The 16,063-nt window shown below is 51.2% G+C and overlaps 1 protein-coding gene across 1 annotated transcript in view; it reads left to right on the top strand.

Moving 5' to 3' along the window:
* The window catches only part of KCNQ3 (potassium voltage-gated channel subfamily Q member 3), a 184,122-nt gene extending 168,324 nt beyond the window's left edge, over nucleotides 1-15,798 (top strand). Inside the window, exons 10-15 of the mRNA XM_016133068.2 lie at nucleotides 5,306-5,508; nucleotides 6,278-6,380; nucleotides 6,873-7,004; nucleotides 9,369-9,470; nucleotides 11,106-11,190; nucleotides 12,823-15,798. Of these exons, the coding sequence (XP_015988554.2) occupies nucleotides 5,306-5,508; nucleotides 6,278-6,380; nucleotides 6,873-7,004; nucleotides 9,369-9,470; nucleotides 11,106-11,190; nucleotides 12,823-13,530 (1,333 nt within the window). The 3' untranslated portion in view covers nucleotides 13,531-15,798. The remainder of the gene's footprint in view (nucleotides 1-5,305; nucleotides 5,509-6,277; nucleotides 6,381-6,872; nucleotides 7,005-9,368; nucleotides 9,471-11,105; nucleotides 11,191-12,822) is intronic.
* The last annotated feature ends 265 nt before the right edge of the window (nucleotides 15,799-16,063 follow it).

Below are 16,063 nucleotides of genomic sequence, written 5' to 3'. Positions count from 1 at the left end.
GGTCATGACCCGTCTGACCCCATGGGCCACTGAGAGCCAGGGAGGGACCCCGTGTGATCTCGAACGCATAGCTGACCTTGAATCTGGAAGCCCGCCCAGTCAGGAAAATGGGCCGACAGCGATGCCGCACACCGGAGCCCGCTCCTCCCGTGCGGAGAAGCCAGTGGCGGGCTAGAGGTTCCTCCCTAGTTGTTTAAGAGCGTGGGAATCCCGTGCGTATGACTCGGCGAGGATGTGGGAGAGGGTGGTCCTCCCTCCGCGGCGTGCCGCCTCCCCCCCCCCCCCCGCCCACCCACGAGAGCATCATTTCTTGGCACCCGAGAGCGCGCGGCGGCCCTGACGTGGTTCTGCTGGTCCGAAGACAGTGCTCACGCATCCGCCCTCTGGGTGTTCATCTCCCCTGGCGGGTGGTCTCTCTCCCAACTTCTGTGCGACGTCACAGCCGCGTCAACACCCCTCGCCGCCACCCCTGGGCTCACTGGGTGGGAAGGTGGGGCAGGAGCTGCATTTAAAGTGAGCGCTCCTAGGCCTCTCTTGATACTCCGTTCATCTGAGCACTTTTATGAGTTTTCGATGTACCAAAAGCGGGCCTCGAGCTGCATTCGAGAGTAGGGCCAAACGAGAATTTAATTGAATTGGGAGTAAGGAAATTCTAGATGGGGCAGGAAAAGACTCAGGCCTGGAGGCCGCGCATAAGGAAGAGACGCGGGAGTGGAGAGGGAGATCCAGAATCCAGCAGGACGACATAAGCGCCGGGAATCACCGATGCAGGGGGCTACCTGGGGTTTTTTTTTAATTTAGCTTTTAATTTTAATTTTGTGAGGAAAAAATATTTACATCGTTCATAAATCAAAATGCTGTAGAGGCACACGGTAAGATGTCTCAGACCAACCAACAGTGCTGGAACAAAGCACAGTCTCTGAACCAATAGCTCACCCTGCAGTTTCTCATTGTCAGCTCTGTTGTCGTTTTGGGTAGGATAATTCTTTGTTGTGGGGAGCCACCCTGCGTGCATTGTAGATGTCCGGCAGCATCCCCAGCCTCGACCCCCCCCCCCCCCGGATGCCATCGGCATTCCCAAGTTATGTCAATCAACTGTGACTCCAGACATTACCAAATGTCCACTGGAATTAGGGAGGAAATGGTCCCTGGTTGAACACACTGCTTTAGTGAGAGAGTCCCTGTTAAGTCAAAGATTTCACGGTGGCGGCCAAGCACCATAGTTGATGACAAAAGCCCGAACAAAACGCGGCGGAGGGATATCTCATTGGACCAAGAGTGGAAGTGAACCTTGGGCCTGATGCTTGGGCCCTGTTTCACACAGTCATTTGGATAACAGAGGGTTGATGTTTCCCCAGGCACAGGTCACAACGTGTGCAAAGGCTGGGGAGTGTGACAGTCAGGGATTTGTGCGGAGTTTAACGTGCCTGGAGTTCCCAGGGCTGAGACGTGCGGCGGGAGCCCAGGGCGAGGTCTGCAGCGGCCAGGACAGCGCGAGCTTGATTTTCCTTTTCTGTCCACCCCCATTCCATCTGTGTCCAGGTTTTCCAATTCCTATTTGAAAATTGTTTGCACTTTTAACCATTTAAGGATTTCGGCTTCCATCGGAAATCTGATGTCTGCTGGGGTGTCTGTCGTTCTGTTGAAACCTGCAGCACCCTCTAAGCGCAAGCCCCAAATCACACACTACAGATCCATATGGAGAAGGGTAGAGATGGGTTTTAAGTTTCGGGGGTGTGCTTTGCCTTGCTTTGATTATCCTTTGGGGTCTTGGATTTCAGGCAACACAATTAAGAAGTAAACTGATCACCCCACGCTCCTGAAGGAAGAATTCCATGAGCCTCTTAGGTGCAATGGCGGCGAGTAATTCAGAGCTGAGGTTTCTGACTTGCGCCTGGCACATCTGGACTCCCAATGCTGGCGGAATCCATCTCTTAGAAATCGTCCTCTGTAACCAACGGGATATTAAGTGAACGCAGCCAAAGCCATTCAGACTGTTAGCAGTTGAAATGAACCATTTAAATGCCAGGCAAGCAAATCCTAAATCCAGCACAGAGAGAACGCAGAGGCATCACACTTCCTCTCTGATAGTCAGCAGTAAACGCTGAGATTTCCAGTCGGACGGAGTGAGTGGCCGCCATTATTTTTGTCTTGCTTAGTTTATCCGAAATTAAGCTCCTCATTTACGTATCACCCGCCGGGGTCAACTTCGGTGACAATGAGGAGTGTTTGAGACTAGTGTTAAGGAAGTATTGTAAAATAACATTGAATGTCAGCTGTAACCGAAACATTTTTAAAAATAAAAAAGAAGCACTGTAAAATAACATACAAATCCCAAGAACTCATTTCAGTTCATTTACCAAAATAAAAAATAAAACAAAGAAGATAAAACAGCTTTGTGGCCCAGGAAGTTTTATCCATCCTTTTCACACATCATTAGCCTTGGACTGCTTCTGTGGGAAGAGGATTATTTACCAGGGTAATGATGGCAGCCAGCATTTATCGCTTCTCGCTTCTCAATCGCAGACAGTGGCTCCGCACTCAGTATGCATTTCCTCATTTAACCCTTAAACAACCCCATGTGACGGGGGCTGATTGGCTGGCTGTCATCGCCGTGTGAGAGGAGGCTGGGGGCCAGTGCAAATGGACCCCGTGATAAGGCACATCTCTCTCTGGATGTTTCCACCCAGGCCGGTGTTGCCTCCGAAACCCATCCTTTTTGCCCCTGCCCTGTGCTGAGCAGGGGCGCGTGCCGGGTGCAGAGACAGCCAGGCCTAGCATGGGCTTCGCGGGGACCGCACAACCCCGTGGGGCGGGCAGGCGTGGGAACACACGGCCTCTGCGCGGCGTGTTAAACGCTGTGACAGAGAAACACAGAAACATCTTTGAGGCGGAGGGGAAGTACGTAATTCCCAAGATGGGAGCTTCAGGCAGTTTTAAAAGGCGATTGGGAATGAGGTCCGCTGCGAAGGCCAGGAAGGGCATGGCAAGGTGAGGGACCTGCGCATGCAGGAGGAGACTTGGGGACGGGCGAGGGGCTCGGCGTGGACAGAATGACAGCCCCTCGAGACACGTGGGCAGGGGCCGTGAAGAAGGGGGCCTGAGAAGTGCCTGGTCTAAAGCCCCCATTGTAGTCATCTGCTCGGGAGCTCAGCTTTCTGTGTTCAATTTCCTGCCTGGTCCGGTATTCTTTAGCCCGCCACCCTGATATACTCTCTGTCCTATTAGCCATTCGTGCAGTACTGATGAGGAAAGCAGTTCCCAAAATTATGACCGCAGGCCAAGGGAAATGGAGCTGTCTAGGTTTTGGAGTTTCTCTAAATCTGCCCTGGGCAAATTATCACTGTAGCAGTGCTGGGTGAGGGAGAACAGCCCAGAGGGAGTCAGGGGCAACAATGGTTCGGCCATATGTTCACTTATTTACTTGTTAAGCAAATATGCCTTCGTGTCTTCTCGTGGCCAGGCCAAAGGCGAGGAACATGACAGATAGTACCACGTGTAATGCCCCCGAAACCTCTAAGAGGCTGGTGTTGTGAGCCTCACTTAACCCATGAGGACCTGGTGCTCAGAGCATAGGACACCTGCTCCTCTGGGTGGTGGGCGGTGCTCTGACACCTGCCTGGCTGGGGGGATGCTCCAGCCTCCAAACCCGGGACCTCCCGACCACACCACACCACACCACGCCACGCAGCAAAGACGCTGCAACGTTCGGGCCCAGCGCAGAGCTGTCATGACGAGACGTGCTCTTTAGAAATCCCGCATGATCTCATCTGATGCAGACCTCATTCAAAAACCCATCCATACTCATCCGCTCACGCATTTATTCCGCAAGTATATAGTGCACCTACTGTGTGTTAGGCCCTGCGTGGGTGACGGAGAGAAAGCCGCTGACTTGAGGGTATCGATATGTGAAAACACGCAGTGTGGCTTCTCGAAGATGAGGGAACTGAGGCCGAGAGAGGTCGAGAGGTCGAGAGAGGTCGTGGCTGTGCCCCAGGGCCACCCAGGTGGCGAGGGTGGGGCTGGGCTTTGCACTAGGGTAACTTCATGTTGGACTTAACCGTTTTTGTGCCAAGAATGCTTTTGGAGGTCCGAGGAAGTCCAGGGACCCTTTCTCAGAATAACGATTTTGAATCCAGAAATAAAATGCACAGGGTTACGAAAGAAACCGATTACAGTGGAGCCTTGAACGACATGGGGGTTGGGGCAGTGACCTCTATGCGCTCGAAAATCCACATGTAACTTTTTACTCCTCCAAATTTAACGACAGTGGCCCCTCGCTATCCACAAGGGATCGTTAGTTCCAGGGCCCCCTCGGTTACCATGGATACCCAAGTCTCTTACATTAAATGGCAAAGCTCAGTGTGAACAGTCGGCCCCTCATATCCGCGGGCTCTCAGCCGTGGAGGCAAAATATTGTTTTCTTCTGTGATTGGTTAAATTCAAGGCAGGAAACCCCAGGGAAACAGAGGGCCAACAGTGTATTCATTGGAAAAAATCCATGTGTAAGCGGGCCCACGCAATCGAAACCCAACACTCTATTGAAACATAATCATCGAAATATTTAAACATTTGTGATGCGGTCGTGCATGTGATTCTCTGCGATGAATCTAATGACAAGATCCAGCGGCAGGTTGAATGTGACCATCATTTCGAAGCATAGCGGTACCCGGAGTTGACAGGAGATGAAACGACCCGTGACTTCTGTTGCGGAAAGTGACTCATTGCTTGCATCCGTAGTAGAAGGACATGCTAAATTTCAATGGAGAGGTCAGGAAATTAAAAGAGCAGTGTTTTTCCCATCCGAGCTCGTGGACGCCCCCTAAATGCTGCCGGTGGGGGGCGTCTGTGGCGACCAAGGGAGGGTACCTGCCTGCTTCATGTAGTTTCTGTCGTTTAATTCGCGGTCAGGCTTTTGCTGTGTCAGTTGCTCTCTGGGCACCACGGAGCGGTGCAAAGGAAGTTGCCGAGGGCGCAGAGATGAGAATGCGAGGGATCGAAGCCCGTCGCGCGCGGGGCCTTTCACCTCCTAGGCCTCGTTTAAACGCTCCACGTGAGCGTAGCAGGAAACCGAAGTCCGGAGACGTTAAGAAATGTCCCCGAGGTGTGCTAGCGAGCAAACTGTCCAGCTAGGACCGGCACCGGGCCCCGCCCCGCCCCAGCTGCCACATCAGATTTAGCGTTGAGGGCGCGCCGGTCCCCTTCCCGCGTGGAGGAGAGTGCGTGAGTCTTTATGGAGAGGGACGGGGAGTTTCGAGAGCCTGCACTCAAGGAGGAAAATTGTTCACTTTTGCTTATTTTGTAGCCAAAAGCTGGGTCTCTTGGATCGGGTTCGCCTTTCTAATCCTCGTGGTAGCAATACTAAAGGAAAGCTATTTACCCCTCTGAATGTAGATGCCATAGAAGAAAGCCCCTCTAAAGAACCAAAGCCTGTTGGCTTAAACAGTAAAGAGCGCTTCCGCACCGCCTTCCGCATGAAAGCCTACGCTTTCTGGCAGAGCTCTGAAGGTAAGGCCTTCCTGCCCCCGCCCCGAGCCCCCCACTCCCCTCTCCCAAGCCTTCTGCGTTTCCCTCCCTCCCTCCCCCACTGGAGAACTCTCCAGTCTGCAAAGCAGCCAGTTCTCTGCCCTCCCCGAACTAGCTTCTTGGTTTGTCCTGTTTCATCAGGGGACCATCTGCAGACTTCTGTGACAGCTCCCCACAGCTAAGAGGGCAGGGGGCTCCCCAGGGACGGCCCCCAGGCCGTAATCACCACAGTTGTCTGTATGGATGCCTCTGACACCCTTGGCGCACATCCCCATAGGTCCTAAGGGTGGCCCCGATGCGCGCGTTATATATAGAGGTCAACTTGAAGGATGATGAGGGGTCAAGTGCACAGTGATCTGGGGACGAGCAGGGCTCAGAATATGATCCCTCCTCAGTGTCACAAGGATAATGACTGACAGAGCAAGGATCTGAACTCAGGTCTGTCTGACCGACGCCCGCATGGGCTGCCCCCAAGGGGGCCACTCGGGAACCTGGAACTCATGTCCCTTCCCCCGTAGCCATCTCCCCCAGCCACCAGCCCTGCAGTGGGGGCACCTCTGATGCAGACATCTGGGTAACAGAAATGGGGTGCTAAGAAAGAGGGAATGAATTCACCACTGAGGAGCACTTGGGGGCTTCCGGAAGTGGAATGAAGTTTCTGGAAGCTGAGCTTGGACGGCCGTGACTAAACGAGGTCCCTGAGCCCCTGCGCATGCTGTGGCTGCCGTTGATGTATCTGTCTCCCTCCTAGATGCCGGGACAGGGGAGCCCATGGCGGAAGACAGGGGCTACGGGAATGACTTCCTCATCGAAGACATGATCCCCACCCTGAAGGCTGCCATCCGAGCTGTCAGGTAAGGCCTCCCCGCAACCCGTGGGCCTCCCCGGGCCCCCCAGCTCAATGCCACGGGACGTGGGTTTGTAAATTGCTCTTGGCTTTGGGGAGGTGGGTGGGTGGCCTCTCAAGGAGCCCCCGAGTTCAGGGCTAAAGAGTGCAATCAGGAGTGCTGCCTAAAGAAAAATGGTTCCTGCCTGAGCAAGTCATCATAGGTGACTCTTTCTCTCCTGTCACCAAAATGCTCCTGCAGGCTCCTGACATATTCGCAGCTGTCATGTTTTTGTCTGTCTTTGGCCACCAACTGTTTTAAAAGAAACCAGAAAAATGGGTGTATCGACTTGAATTTTTCATCCTCCTTTATAGGTTCTTATTCAAAATAGCTTTTCTTCTATCTTCATCCATCTAGTTCTTTTTAGTTAGCATTTTTAACAAGGTGATTAATTATAGGATTTTTTTTTTTTGTCTGCATCAGATGAGACTATAATCCACAAATATCTCTACCTAACAGAATTCTACAATTCCGTCTCTATAAAAAAAAGTTCAAGGAGACTTTGAGGCCTTACGACGTGAAGGACGTGATTGAGCAGTATTCCGCGGGACACCTGGACATGCTCTCCAGGATAAAGTACCTGCAGACGAGGTAAGGCAGTCGCACCTGGAGGAATGCTACTCCCCTGATCACTAAGGAATCCAAGCCAGGTGAACCTTACAGCTGAGGGTGAAAAAGCATTCAGAAATGATTCAAAATGCAGAGGAGAGATTTTAAGAACAGATATGTTCGTCAGACATAGATGTCAAGGCCGACCAGCTCCAGATCAAGCAGCCCGGGAGGAAGGTCTGTGACATTGACATGGCCAAGGTCAACACGCCGATCAGGCCTCACGGCGAGAAGGCATATGTCCCACTGGCCCCGGACTATGATGCTTTGGATGTTGCCAACAAAATTGTAATCATCTGAGCTGAGTCCAGCTGGCTAATTCTAAATATAAAATTTTCACCATATTACAAAAATGTTCACCAATTGTTATGTATAATAGAAAAAATATGGAAACGGCATCAATGCCCAACTAACAATTGCCACCATTTTTGTTGACCACCTGGGAGCTCTACCCATATGTGTCTAACCCCTTGTCACCCCGTAAGGTAGTGCATGATGAGTGCCATTTGACCAATGAGAAAAGCAAAGCTCAAAGGGCAAAGGGCTTACCCCCAAATTACCCAGCTAGTAGGTGGGTAGTCACACCAAGTCAGACTGCTTACAAAATTCCTGTTCCTCGGTTACAAAACAGTGATTGAGAAGAGAACGGTACCTGCACTCATTGAAACGTTATGTAGCTATCAAATGGCATTTAGAAAATGTATATCATGAGATAAAAAATTATGCAATCTGTGACACAAAAAGATTATTAATAATACATGCAGACGTATACATGTATATGTGATTATATTTATATATACAGATATTCTGCCTAGATTTTGTGATGATATTAACCAATATATATGTACGAAATGTTCACAAAAACATACACACATATGTTTCCTTAGAAATACACACAACACACATACTCTCCCTTATGGGGGGCCTAGAGAAAAGGAATAGGACTGCCCTCAAAAGATTTTAGTGGGTATACTGAGATGATGAGTCCATGTATGATTTTTTTTTTACTTCCTGAATTTATTGAATTTTTAGTGAATCGTAATATTTTTTTTAAGAAAAAACATTAAAAAATAAAGAAAATTATGCCGTCAGGAGTCGTAGAACTGACGTCAGAAAACCAAAGTCCCGTTTGAAGCTCGTTCTCTGACCTGTGTGAAGTTTCAAATGGACGCGAGTCGGGTCCTCGCTAGACCCCCATCTCCCCATCTGAATACTATTTCCCCACCGGGGGGTCCTGCAGAGTTACGAGGACCACCACGTTCATCGAGCCGGAAGTTCACGGCGCTGTTGGGTTGGAGGAATGCTTGTCTGTGACCTTGCTTTACTGGTAACTGGAATGTTGACTGCGGCCACCTTGCCCAGTGCCAGGCACACGGCCGCTGCCCGATGCCCGCTTAGCGAACGGAGGCGCGCACGAGTTCGGAGCCTGGCGCGCTGTCATTTATGCAGACGTGGCTCCGAGAGACCGCGGGAGCGTGACGTCTGGGACACACGCGACTCCAAAATATCGGCCCATCTTAACGCAGAGGGAGCCCTTAAACCGTCAGCGTTTTTGTATGTACCCGGCGAGTGTGTTTCCACCGGTCGTGGCTGAAGGCTGACTCCCTGGATGGCTAACGGCATGCCGTCAACTACAGGGGTGTTAGGGTAGGCCAGAGAGGAAGCAATGGCCGTCTAGTACATGCTGGTGTCCGTGGAGGAGCAGCCGGGTTTGCAGAGACCGGGTGATCCGTGGCTACTTCTGGGATCTTGGTCTGAGTGGTCCCAGGCCATGCTATGCCTTCGAGGCTGCTCCCATGCCCCCGTCCCCTCCCTGCAGCTCAGTGGGGTGGCAGCATTTGACCCTGTCCTCCTCAGCGCTGCAGGGAGGGGGAGCTAGGCCTTATGCGTCTGACGGCCAGAGCAGCCTGCAGAGCAGCAGAGGTCAGCACAGCTAAGAACTCAGCCTAGGGCTTAGCAAGCTTTAACTTGAGGCTTTACCTGCCTGACTAGATGTTTCTGGGAGGAATACAAGAGCTGGGAGAATGGGTAGGTCGGCAGAACACGAGACGTTTCCTATGAGAAGTATGGAGACGCGACCCTGACCCCATCTCGGTGGCTCGGCTGCCTCTTTCTCCCCTGAGAAATGCCCCTTGGTACCCCCAGACCAAAGGAAAAAGATAATAATATACTGGGATGATACGTTTTCCTTTTTCTTCCTCTCTGTCTGTCTGTCCGTCTTTGTTCCCTTCTCTCATACATTCCAAACCTATTCTTGACGAACAGGGTGGAGAATGAGCTGCTTTCCTCCCTGTATGTGTAAAGCTCTCTGTGATCTAACCCCCCTCTTTGTGTGTTCTCTTCCAGAATAGATATGATTTTCACCCCTGGACCGCCATCCACCCCAAAACATAAGAAGTCTCAGAAAGGGGCAGCGGCGTTCACCTACCCGTCTCAGCAATCTCCCAGGTGGGGCTGGCGGACGTTGACTGACAGGCTGGGTGGTGCCACAGCCCGTGGAGCGTCCCTGCCCCCAAGTCCCACTGTGGTCCGTTATGGTTGGGTGAGGTTTCCCGTCCCCGAAATGAAATAGACGGAAAGAGTTTGAGGCCTATTCTGGTTTGTGGCCACTTGCATGGTTTTTGTGCAAAAGACCGACATGCAGACCGTGTGGCCGACGCACTTTTTACGCTTACTGCGAATGAAAATAATGGTTTCCTTTTTACAAAACGAGAGAAGATTCGTGAGTTTTACTGGGACCGAAGAATACTTTGTGTCGGCCGAGCCCAAGGCATTCCTGGCTTTGCTCGCATAGTCACCATGATTGATTGATTCTTCTTCCAGACAAACCTGGAGAAGGAACTCAGATGTCTGGGCCCCCAAGCATTTTAACAGCAGAGCATAATGCACCCCCTACCCCCCCCAAAAAAAACTTGAAAATTCTTCTTTTAAAGGTCCCAATGAACAAAGAAAGTCCACTACCTGAATTTACGCTTCTTTATTCCCGAATGTGGTCAAGGCAGATAACGCAAATGAGTAAAGGGGAGTCGGGCATAAGAATATTATGTACGTCTAATAAGGAGACTTCACACAGGCGTCTAATCTTCAGCATCGGCCTGGGAGATAAGATAGGGAGGGGTGAACCCTGGGGACCTGGGTGGCTCGTGCCCCACCCAAGGTGGTAACTGTTACTCTGTTCTGCTATTGCTAATTTTAGGAATGAAGATCCTCTGTTTTCAGATTGTCTAATTTTTCAAGGAAAGCTGAATATCCAGATTTTATGTGAAATTCCCAGTTTCGAGATGGCTTCATTGTTTTTAAACCTCGTGTGGGATAAGGAAGAAGCTAGTGGGTGGATTTAGCAGGTTTTGACATTACTTTAATTCGAGGCTGCTCATCCGAAGACGGCCCAGGGCTAAGCAGGAGCCGGGGGCCTGTGAGAGAAAATTAACTGCCTAGAAAGTGGCTGACATGAGTGGTTTTGAGCATCGGCTAGCCTCCCCTGCAAGGCTCTTCTGCATGGAACATAACAATGTCGGAACTTGCTGGAGTTCAGGCAGACGTGACTGCGCCTGGCCATAGAGCAAGCGCGGCACACTCAGTCCCAGCCTCACCGGCGTAGCTTCCCCATCGTTTTCTAGACTCGACATCTGTTTTCCACCAGAACGGACGAACTATTGATACCCACTGTATAGCATTTCAGAGGTCAGAGGACCCCTTCCCCACGCCCGGCCTCACACCCTGGGAGCAGAAGCTCTCAACCGTGAGTCTGAGACCGAAGCCAAAGTGATGTCCCTTCAGGGAATCAAACCCTCTAGGCACAGTTAGGGGCTTTAGCAACTCCCACACAAAGCCTCCCACGGCAGCTGAATATTTGGCTTCACGGTTTCCTGCAGTGAAGGTCAGTAGGAGGCACGCCAGTGTCGAAGTCAGGGAAATCCTGGCCTGTCCTCACCCAGACGCAGCTTCAGAATCGGCCTCTTGCAGACTGCCCAAGCACGAGTGTGAGCGATGGCTCCAGGGACCGCGGCCCATCAAGCCGAAGCGACCTTGCGCCGCAAAATTGGATGTAACGTTCTTAATGGACTGTTGGTTCTTTTCTAGGAATGAACCGTTCGTAGCCAGAGCATCCACGTCGGAAACCGAAGACCAAAGCATGATGGGGAAGTTCGTGAAAGTCGAAAGACAGGTCGGTCTTCCCTTTCCCTCTCCAGTAAACGAGTGTATAAAATTCACTTGCAAACGGCATCAGGTTTCTCACGGGGCGATAGGTAACGTCACGTGCGTACCTGCCATTCAGAAAAGGATACGGGACATTCGATGCCTGATGTAGCACTCATGGGCTGGGCGACCACACGCCAGGTCGTGAATCGTCCTGAGCCTCGGTACTCTCATCTATGAAATGGAGACTTCGCCCCCCCCCCCGTAAGGCCGCTGTGCAAACCACAGGGGCCGAGGTGTGCGAATGGCCCAGACGAGCAGCGGGCACACCGTGAATGGCCAGCGAGTGGTGGCCGCTGCTCTCGCGCGCGTCGTGGTCCTGCCTTAAGACACGCTGGTTCCCTTCGGCCCGTTCCCTGTGTGCTTAGCTTTCCCCCCCTCCAAGTCCAGGCCGGGCCGGTGCGTGCCCGCGTGACGAGGCCTGGGGGCCGTCCCTCCACAGCGCCCCTCGATGCTCGCCTCGCCTCTCCGCGGCACGGAGAGCGCGTGTTCTACCGCAGCACGCCTGACGGAACGGTAGACCAATGGTGCTGCCGGGTTCCTCGGGGGTTCCCATCAATCCTCTTATTTTATTCATAACCCAGAATTGGGTCCGTGCAGAGGAAGAGAGAGAACATTTGAAGGATTACTCTCTTTGAGCACGCCAAGGATGTCATTTTTCACTTTTTAATTTTAATTCATAGTTTTCAAAAAAAAAAAAAATCTCAGCTCTCCCATGTTCTAGTGCTGTGACTTTTGACAAGCTCCTTTATCTCTTGGTGCCTCTGTTTCCTCATCTGCAAAATAGAGAATAATAGTATTCACCTCATAGGGCCGTTGGGAAAATGAAAGGAGGGAGTATCTTTAAGGTCCATAAAACAGAGTCAGATGCTAACAGCTGTGTAACCAGTAGTTACCAGTGAGGCTTGGGTACCAGCTCAGCCATGACCTAGTTCTATGCTTCGTATCGTCCTCTGTAAGAGGCGATGACACACCTGCCCGCAGTGCTTCCTGGTGAGTGCGACTCGCCGGGAAGAAAACATCACACATGCATGCACACTTGGGTGTGTGCGCTCACAAATATTAAACGAGTTCCCAGTTTGGCAGGTGGGCATACACTGCAGTCTCTCATTGTAGCTGCCACTGGCCTCCGAGGCCCCTGGCGGGATGTTTAGTTCCGAGAAGCTCCGCTTCTGCCGACCGCTACCTGTATCTTTGGGGCTTATGTCATCACGTAGGGAAAGTGAACAGCGACCAGCCATGGGCTCCTGTGAAATTGGACGTATGCAAACCTAGGACTTGCTGCCCCTTAACCCAAACAAACAGCCAGCAGCAGACCACCTCCTCCTTGGGGAACAAAGGAGCCCTATAATGCTCCTCCTCAGACTCTCTCTGCTTCCAGCCTTGGCCTGGGTTATCTAAGTGGTTTCTAGATTCACACTAATACACGTTCAGGGCTCGAAACGAGGAGACACGAAATCATAAGCTGTCGTTACCACGAGGACGTGTAAGAACCCTCTTCCTGTCTGAAAAAGCGAATGCCGTAGTATTTCCTCCTGACCAGGGACGAGCGCCCCGCCCCCGGAGGACGCGGTGACTCCTGCCTGCTTGTGTTTTGCAGGTGCACGACATGGGGAAGAAGCTGGACTTCCTGGTGGACATGCACATCCAGCACATGGAAAGGCTACAGCTGCACGCCGCGGAGTGCTGCCCGGCCAAGGCGGCCGCCTCGCCCGCCGGGCTGGAGAAGGAGGACCTGAAAAGCATCATCCGCGACTATTCCGAGACGGGCCCCTCCGGCGCCCCCTACAGCTTCCAGCAGGTGCCCATCGACAAAGTCAGCCCCTATGGGTTCTTTGCCCACGACCCGGGGACGCCGCCCCGAGGGGGATCCAGTTCTGGAAAGGTTCAGGCGACCCTTCCCGCCTCCACAGCAGCGTTTCTGGAAAGGCCCACCGTCCTGCCTATCTTGACTCTTCTCGACTCTCGAGGGAGCTACCAGTCCCAGGCGGAACTGCCCGGCTCGGATTGGGTCTCCCCGCGGCCGAGACGCAGCTTCACAAGGGACAGCGACACACCCCTGTCCCTGATGTCCGTCAACCACGAGGAGCTGGAGCGGTCTCCGAGCGGCTTCAGCATCTCCCAAGACAGAGACGATGTGTTCGGCCCCGGCGGGGGCCCGAGCTGGATGAGGGAGAAACGGTACCTCGCCGAGGGTGAGACAGATACGGACACGGACCCCTTCACGCCCAGCGGCTCCATGCCCCCGTCGTCCACGGGCGACGGCATCTCCGACTCGATATGGACCCCTTCCAACAAGCCCGTCTAAAAGGGGCCATGGGCCGACTCCTCCTTGTAATGTAGACAGACTTGTATAGCTCACTTGCTCTCACACCCGACACTTACCAGTGACGTCACCAGTGGCTGCATCAGATGCATGCATGTGCGTGGTGGCCCCCCAGCCAGGCAGGGGCTTGTCATGGCCTTTTCCTCCCCATGTCACCACAACGACGCTGCTTCCTTTTAAGCATGGTTTGCATGACTTTACACTATATAAATGGTACTGCTAATCTCTTCTAGGATACACGTTTATCTGCTATTCTTCCTTCTAATCATGATTGGACCGGTACAGGGAGAAATTGTTGACGAGCTGTGCTGTTTATCTGTTTGGTTGGTTGGTTTGGATTTTAGTTCGGTAAGCAGGGAAAGTAGCGTTTATTTCTCGGATCGCCGCCCCTTTCTGTAAAACAGTCCAGTGATTGATTAATTGCTTTCTGAAGCAAGCAAATAATTTTCTCAACAAAGACACCTTGCATACCAATGAGGTCGCCTTCTGAGCTAAAATGTCAGGGAAGGAATGAGATAGTCATCGCATCTCTAAAGCCAAGAATTAAAAAAAAATTAATTAGAAAAAAAACCTGACAAAACCTTTGAAAAGCTCTTCAAGAGACCTCATTTGGTTGGCCATTGTCTGGTATCATGCCTCGGTTTTCCCATTTGTTGAAAGTGATGGTAGTCCCAAGTGTAGCATTCCAGATGAATTATAAATTGGCAGGAAGAAAGCACACACATACACAAGTTAAAACAGTTCCCAGTGTATGTAGCCCAGGATTGTGACATTTATCAGAAGTGGGGTGTCCCTCTGGGCAGCAGCTAAGTTCAGTGCCTTGGAAATGAGGTTCCAGCTCACGGTCCTCCCCCCATGATACTTGTACAAAATCCCCGTCTCAAATAGACATCACAGTCAAGCAGGCACAGAAATTATCTGGTCCACATCCTTCTTTGTAAACATGAGAAACCTTTGGCTCAGTTAAAGAGACAGGCCCAAGGTCATGTCATTGTCCCTCGGACAGCTGGCATTCGAAGCCCAGTCAGCTGACTCACTCCACCACGTGGTCTCCGCTGACAGCACCACTCTGCCCTTTACACAGTGGGACCCAGAAAGTTTGCCAAGATGCCTACGCTCTGTGTCATGTGGAGAGCTCTATGACACAGTTTATCCAGCAGGAGGCGGATGTCTGCTTTTATTGCAAAATATGCTTACTGATGCATTGCATTTGGGTTCCGGAAAAAAAAAAAAGTAATATAAGCCAGCTACAGCATTTATTAATCTGCAAGTGAGCAAAATTTCCAGAACCATCCATTATTACGCCTCCAGATTTTGTAAACCATATATAACCATAAGACTAAATGAAATATAAGCACCAGCCTGGAGAACACTGCCCAGCTGTAGAAGTATTACTATTAAGCACAGGCTTAATAAGCTGTGGCCTCTTATGAGATTCTGCCATTCTCTGAAATAATTTGATGGAAAAGGTTTCGGTTAGGTTTGGGCTGAATTAGCTAAATGACTATTCCACAGTATTAGCTAGCACCTCATCCTTTTCACACATCGAAGCCCTGGTTGCGGATGGTCACTATGGTGACCATCAAGATGCTCAAAATGGCCTGAGGAAATGGCTACACCCAAGTATCACCGCGAGGGAGACGTTCTCCCTCGCAGTCTTGTCAAGAGCTGTCCTAGCTGTCCTAGCAGACATCCGGCCGACGGTTTCACTGTGACCTGACGCGGTGGTCTTGCTCTGTGCTGGAGAGAGGGACTACTCCCTCGGAGTTCTGATCCTTTGAAACCCACATGTCAGCGGGTTCTGGACAAAAGGCTGAGAATACAGTAACAAAGAAGGCTCGGTCCCTGACTTTAGGAATTTGCAACCAAAAGCCGGAATCCCTGGCCAGGGCAGGCATTGTGAGAGTTAGAAAGAGAGTTTTAGATGGAAAGCCCCACGCATGGATGGGTGTTGCCCTTAAAGTATGACCGCAGATGTGAAACCCCTCCCCTATGGTTTGCCACTTGACCTTCCAGCAATCTGAAGGACAAAGGGCATGACTCCTTTGTCCTACTCTTAGCTCCCTTCGGTGTGCCCGAAAGTGCCATTGGAGTTGATGGCCTAAGAGTCCCTGTGCCCCTTCCCTAGAGCATGGGACTTGATGCTGACCTTCCTGGAATCTATCACCAAAAATGATTGAGCCACCTGCCATCTAACATGTTACTCTGTTCTTCTTTGCGTATATGGGTTATTTGAAACAAACAAACAAACAAAAAAAAAAACACAAAAAAAGGGAAACAAACTCTCCGCATATGAACCAATTATTTTTTTAACTTGTTAATCTTCTTACAGAACCTACTGGCCTCAGTATCTTAGTAGACGTGTTTGCCAACAACTCAATGGAGTTCTCAGCTGGAAGAGTGAGACTTTCTCATCCTCAAGCTAAAAATAGTTACCATGGATGCAAAGTTAGAGGACTGCCTTGGGTTCTTTTAATAACCTACAGTAGATTGGAGCCTGTATTATTTCTTATTT

This window comes from Rousettus aegyptiacus, unplaced genomic scaffold (genome assembly GCF_014176215.1).
Source record: "Rousettus aegyptiacus isolate mRouAeg1 unplaced genomic scaffold, mRouAeg1.p scaffold_m13_p_15, whole genome shotgun sequence".
In the NCBI taxonomy this organism is placed as follows: Eukaryota; Metazoa; Chordata; class Mammalia; order Chiroptera; family Pteropodidae; genus Rousettus; species Rousettus aegyptiacus.
Note: the sequence above shows the minus strand (reverse complement) of the source record. Positions and strands in the feature narration are given on the sequence as shown.